Genomic DNA, 6,430 nt, shown 5'->3' on the forward strand with positions numbered 1-6,430 from the left:
TCCCCCCCCCACCTCTTCCGTACCTGCATCAAGCAGCTCTCCACCGCGCCGCCCGCCCTGTTCTTGCTGCTCTCCTCGCCCGCGCCAGGAAGGTCCAGGAACCGCTGCAACAACACACTCGTAGCTGCCGCCAGCTCCCCGCCGCCGTCACCGCCGCCCTCCCCGCCGGCGGCGCCGCCGTCCGCCTCGACCTCCGCCAGCGGCCAGATCCTGTTGGCCCCGTTGCGCACCTGCACCTTGGTGTTATCCGTATCCGTGGCGAAGTAGCAGTGCTGCAGCAGGCGCCAGTAGGCCCGCTGCACGTAGCGCAGGTTGGACTCAGGGGCGTCCTGGGAGGGCTGAAGAAGCAACACGTCCAGGACCTGGAGGGTGGAGGGAGGGAGGGGGGGTGACACGTAATCATTGGGGGATGAGAGGGGAGTGGGATAAGGATAATATGCCGTGTGGGAAGGAATGCGAAATGCAAAAATCGTGTGAGAAGGCTGCAGCGAAGGAAGGACCGGGAGAAGCAAATAGGCACGAGGGTTGCAAACAGCGGCCTTTCCCCAGGACACCGAAAGACACACCCTCTCTCTCCCGCACCGCGAAATCCTCCAATTACCGGCCTTCCGCAGACTCATTTTCTCACCCCACCCGCATTGGCATAAACACATACACACAACACACACTTCTCCCTTACCTGCGGCAGGCTCATGTAGCCCGATGCCTTCACCACCAGCTCCGGCTCCTTACCCACACAACAGTCAGCAAGCAGCTGCATGCAGGCCGTGTGGTACGACAACCGACTAACGGGCGGTACGGCATTCGCTTTTGCGGTTAATCGCTCTGAAGCCAGCAGCTTCCTGAGCTCGTCCAGCCCCGCATCCCCCGACAGCAGCAACATGGTGTCCTCGCCGTACTGTGTGATGAGCTGCATGGCCACCATCTGGTTGCGCTTGATGGGGTTGCCGTTCACGACCATCACCTTGCCTGTTGTGACAGAAGGAGGGGGGGGCAAGGGAAACAACACCACCATCACCACCATCGCCACCATCGCCAGGAAGCCACACCACGGCACCAACAACAACCACAACAGTAGCGGAGAGAAGGAAAACGTACGCGTTGGAGATAAAAGGGAGAAGAAGGAGAAAAAGAACGAGAGCTAGAGAAACGACAAGAAGCGTGAACGCTGTGGAGATGGTAGCCCTCGTCACCGGCCGCTGGCACGTCAATGCCCTCCCTTTTCCACCCCCCCCTTTTTCTTGGCCCCACTCCCCTACTCCCTCACTCCCCCACCAAGGGTCTCACCTAGCAGCTCCAGCCACCCCGCGTGTTTCTTGTCCCCGTATCGAGTGATGAGCTTGATCAGCTTGCGAATCACCTTCTCACCCTCGGTGGCCGCATCGGCCTGGAGCCACCCAGGCAAAAGGAGAGAACACAGGGGGACAAGCAGGGCGGCTGAGAGGCTGAGAGGGGGGGGAGAGAGAGGGGGAATAATCTCACAATAAGGGGTACAACAACTGCACCACCTGCGAGAGAGTGCCTTAACTCGACACCCATACATATAAGATTTATCCACAGAGCGGCCCCTGTCAGCCACTTACCAGGTTGTTAATGAACAGCGCAATGACGGTGTCCGAGGCGGGCAGTCCATGTGTGTCCAGGAAGCTGAGCAGCAGCTCCAGGGAGGGCAGCACTGCCCGCTGGTTGGCGTGGGAGGAGACGTTGGCGGAGGGGGTCTCCAGATCCCCCACCACCATGAAGTGACGCAGGAAGAGCAGGCAGGCACGAAACACATTCTGACGCGAGGGGTCCTCAGCAATCTGGATCTTGCGGGCATCGGACTGGTGCTTGCGCTTCAGAGGAAGCTTCAGGAACTTGAGGACCATCAGGTGGATCTGGTGGTGTGGGGACATGGAGGGCGGAGGTGGAGGGGGATTGATGATGGCAGGGGCGGAGGCAGGTGTATGGGGCGGCAAGGGTGTGGCAATTCGTGCAGGAGTGGCGGAGTGTCGACCGGGATGAGAAACAGGATTTCGCTGGTTTGGGAAGAGGGAATGGAGGGAGGGGGGTTGAGTGGGGGGAGACCCTGGGAAGGGGGGTGCGGGAAGGTGAAAGCAGGAGGTTGACAGGACCACACACCTAACGTACTTAAGCCCAAATGCTCCCATCCCCCTTTCTCAATTCTGCTCCTTCCCCCCATCATACTGTCTACCTTGCACCCAACTCCCGCACTTCATCCCCAAAAAACATACATACATACGCATACACATACATACGCATACACATACATACGCATACACATACATACATACATACATACATACATACATACATACATACATACATACATACATACATACATACATACATACATACATACATACATACATACATACATACATACATACATACATACATACATACATACATACATACATACATACACGCACGCACGCACCTGCAGGTCGAACATGAGATACTGGCAGTTCGCGGCCGTGGTCTTGGACACGAAAATCCTTTCCGGCTGGCCGCCTTTCTCCTCCCCCTCCCCCTCCTCCCCCTCCATGATCCCCGTGCTGACAGTGACGTGCTGCAGGGGTATGAGCAGGCTTGTGAGCGCGTCAATGGCCCTGGCCGCCTTGGCACACGCATCCCGGCTTTCAGAGGGGTCCAAGCTGCCCATGTAGTTGTACGCGTGTTGGGCTGTCTCAACCTGGTGGCATAGGGGGGAGGTTGGAGAAGGGAGGAACGTGGATTTGAATTGGGGGTGATTTGCAGCGTGGAAGGGGGGGGGTAATGGGGAGGCAACACCACAGGAAAAGAGGTAATATAGGTAGGTAAGAAAGGAAATGTCTCTGTACTCCGCCCTAACACTATTTCGGTAATTCAACCACGTATTACCCATTTTACCCATTTAGGTGAAGTGGGTCACTCATTCTCACTGTGCTCACTTTTGCACTCATCACTCGCGTAAACATGTTTTGGTCGGCGGCGCTTCTCCGCGCACCCAATACCCGCCTCCATTCTGTCCGCTTTGCCTCTTTCCTTACCGCAGCTTAGTCTCATTGGATGTGTACTTTTTTTTGCGCACCCACATATACACACAAAGGCGCATTTACCTGCTTAATTGCCCAAGCCGCCAGAGCAATGAGCTCGTCATCCGTCACAACAAAGGTCCGCATCAGCTCCTCTAGAAGCTTCTCGCGCTTACTTGTCAACCGCTCCACCAACTGAAATGTACGAGCGGTCAACTCCTGGTCGTCGTACCTGACGAGAGGGCAGACAATCAGGAAAGCCAGAGGTTCGGTTAAATGGCGGTGAGGAGTGTCGTACTACGTCGTACTACGTCGTACTGCGTCGTACCCGGTAGAAGGAAAGGGTGGACTGCGCACATGCTGCTGTAATGAAATGGCAGTGCGGACGCAACAACGTGGCGACCTGCCCTGCCCTGCCCCTCCCACCCCGCTCCTCACCTGACCAGGTCAAACATCTTCATGATGGGGCTGCCGGCCTGCACGTAAAGCGGTTCCGTATCCCGAATGGTATCCAGCTTGAACAGGGGAAAGTCGCCATCCTCGTTGTCGGCAGCCAACGCATCCGCCGCCTCCTCAGCCCAGCGCTCAGGACCGTCACTGCGCCGTATCATCTCGCCGTCGCCTTCACCAGAATCTGCGACACACATAATGCCGTTCAGTATGCCGTATGCCGTACAATATGCCGTGTGTCGGGCGTTATACAACGCAGGGAGTGATGGCCGTGGGGGTTAATGGGTGGGGGGTAGTGGTTTGTGGATAGGGGGGAAGGAAGAGCCACAAGTGGATGCCTCCACGGATCAGTGCCACGGAGCAAAACACACCACGACCCGTTCCTTCCACCACCCTCGCCACTCTCCGTTCCATCCGCCCTCCCTATTCCCAGTACAACCCCCCTTTTCCCACCCCAGGACACACACTCTCTCTCCCGGCCTCTTCTCACCCTTGCCAAACCCCAAGCCGGCCCCAATACACACACGCACCTTCTCTGGGCGGTGGTGCCTCCATATCCCCCCCTGCCCCCTTCATCCCCATGGCGCCCAAGTTGATACGTGAGGTGCCGGGTGTGGGCAGCACTTTGTTGGCGGCGGTTGTAGTCAGCGTGGCCACTGCCCTGACACTTGCACCCAGGACCCGAAGACCGCTACAGTGGGAAGGGAGGACGAGGACGAGGAGGGAAAGGCGGCTTCGTTGGGGGCAATGAATTGGTCTTCGGATTGTTTTTCATTTCAGATATACAGGGAATGATTCGCCTTGAGGGCTGCTTTGCAGCACTCAGTGCTGTGGTTACGGTTGGTGGTTGTTTTAAAGTTGGAAGTTTTGGGTTTGTAGATTGTGCGGATGGGAAGCAGCACCACATGCATCACATATACACAGACTACTGGAACCCCCCTCCTCACCCCCGCAACCCCTCCTCCATAACCCCCCGAACCCCCACATAGTCCTCACTCACCTTATGGTGGCATTCCCCATTCGGGAAATCTGCGCATGCACCTTAGCCAGTCGTTCGGGGGATCGCTGCCACTGCGCGAACCTGTCAAACACCGCGGCACATTGCTGCTCGGACTTCATGTCCAGAGCGAAGTCAATGGTGGCCAGAGCCACCTTCTTGGCCTGCATCACGACCTTGGAGGTGTAGCTGTAGGAAAGAGGGCAAGAGGGACAGGGGGAGGCGGAGAAGGAGGGGGAAAAAGGGGCGTGACAGTGTGGAAGTGGGACTGGGCGGAACAGAGCGGGGAAAAGGTATAGATACGTGGGGAGAACGTTGAAAAGGAAAATTGCACGACGCCGCCAAATGAGGGACGTGAGAGAGTCATAAGAAGGCAACGAACGATGGGGGGCCTTGCCACCCCCACCCCCAACTCCATCCCCATTACAAATGCTCATGTACACGCCTACCTCCTCTCCCCTCCCCTCGCCCCAACCCCAACTGGTCCCCCTCCGCCCCATACCCGCTCCCCACCTCCTCTGAAACCTCGCCGGCTTGTCCAGGGGCATGGAGTCCAGTTTCTGAATGATGTCCAGCAGTACGGCAAGCACCTCCTGCGTCACACCGGAATCCAAATCCATCATACCCAGGTGGAACATCTCATGGACCATCTTGAGGTAGTTGAGCACCAGCGTGTTGCGACCCACGGTTCGCTCCCCGCGCTCGGCGGGCTGGTAGACGCCTCCATCGTCCTCCTTCATTTGGAGGCGGGTGTGGGGGAAGGGAGGTACGTGTGGGGGAGAGGACAGGGTTGGGAAGGGGTTGAGAGGAGTGGAAGGGGCCTAGACGATCGCCTAGACGGAAGGGCTGCTAAGGAGGCCACTTCCTAGCGCACACCTAGCCACACAGCAGCTCAGTCACCAATACACACACACACACAGACACACGACATGCAAAGCGTATACACACACACGCAATAAAACATAGCATGCACCTCCTTCATCCCACCCCCCAGCCCCACCTTGTCCCCACCGTCTCCTCCTCCCCCTCCACCACCGCCGCCGGTCGCCGCCGCCCCGGTCTCCACCCCCGCCCCGCCTGCCGAAGTGGTGGCCAGTCGCAGCTGCTCCAGAACTGTACGGATAAGGGTGTTGATGGTTTCGGAGTTCGGGTTTGTCTTCAGAGACACCCTTATGGCTCCCTTTTTGGACATCAACCGAATGTGTCGAGGCAGCTTGAGGGTCTGGTAGGGCTCGATGTCCACATACAGTGCGCGGAGGACCTACAGGTGGGGTGGAGGTGAGGGGTACGGGGAGAGGGGGCGGGGCGGGTGGAAGGGCGATGAGAGGGGAGTTAATTGGTTGGAAAGAGGGCGGTGTCAGGGTTACCGACCTGACACTACCCGGACACGTTACCCCCTTTTCTCCCAGGGTAGTGGGAGGAGGAGGTGGGGGAATACTCTCAATGCCGCCCTACCGTACCCAGCACTCCCCACCATATGCCATATCCTCACACACACGCTCCTTCATCACATACAGACAAACATACACACACACCTGTGCACCATGCCCCATACTACCGTCACCATGCTCCGTCTCACCTGCACCATGTATGTGCGCATGGAGTACGGCAGGGCCTTATTAGTCACCGCTTTCTGCAGTGCATCGAACTCGAGTCCCAGGCCGTATTTGGCCGACGCCCTCAGGATCTGATCTCGCGCCAGGCTGTTGCGGCCGTAGCACAGCGACACAATGAACTTGAGTGAGAAGCAGTAGTAGATGAAGAGCTCGCGGGGCGAGTAGGCGGTCTCCTCGCTGGAGAGATCCCACTCCTGACACGGGAAGGACAGGGGGAGGAGGAGGGGGCCCGGGGGGAGAGGAGGGAGGGCGGAAACCATAATATGCAAAAAGTAAGACACAGTTGCCCCGGACTTTGGGAGTTGGTAAAGAAAAGAAAGGAAATATGTGCTAATGTGGAGGTCCAAGAA

General features: G+C 57.6%; 1 protein-coding gene across 1 annotated transcript in view; it reads right to left on the reverse strand.

The window, feature by feature from the left end:
• Positions 1–6,430, reverse strand: part of VOLCADRAFT_121781 (uncharacterized protein) — a gene marked incomplete at both ends in the record, with an annotated part of 29,432 nt that overhangs the window by 13,079 nt on the left and 9,923 nt on the right. The window contains 13 exons of the mRNA XM_002959141.1: positions 24–362; positions 680–754; positions 791–969; positions 1,288–1,387; positions 1,584–1,877; positions 2,441–2,695; positions 3,102–3,249; positions 3,456–3,651; positions 3,998–4,158; positions 4,468–4,653; positions 4,978–5,198; positions 5,465–5,725; positions 6,044–6,274. Coding sequence (XP_002959187.1) covers positions 24–362; positions 680–754; positions 791–969; positions 1,288–1,387; positions 1,584–1,877; positions 2,441–2,695; positions 3,102–3,249; positions 3,456–3,651; positions 3,998–4,158; positions 4,468–4,653; positions 4,978–5,198; positions 5,465–5,725; positions 6,044–6,274 — 2,646 coding nt within the window. The remainder of the gene's footprint in view (positions 1–23; positions 363–679; positions 755–790; positions 970–1,287; positions 1,388–1,583; positions 1,878–2,440; positions 2,696–3,101; positions 3,250–3,455; positions 3,652–3,997; positions 4,159–4,467; positions 4,654–4,977; positions 5,199–5,464; positions 5,726–6,043; positions 6,275–6,430) is intronic.

This window comes from Volvox carteri (assembly GCF_000143455.1).
Source record: "Volvox carteri f. nagariensis unplaced genomic scaffold VOLCAscaffold_128, whole genome shotgun sequence".
NCBI classification, from domain to species: domain Eukaryota; kingdom Viridiplantae; phylum Chlorophyta; class Chlorophyceae; order Chlamydomonadales; family Volvocaceae; genus Volvox; species Volvox carteri.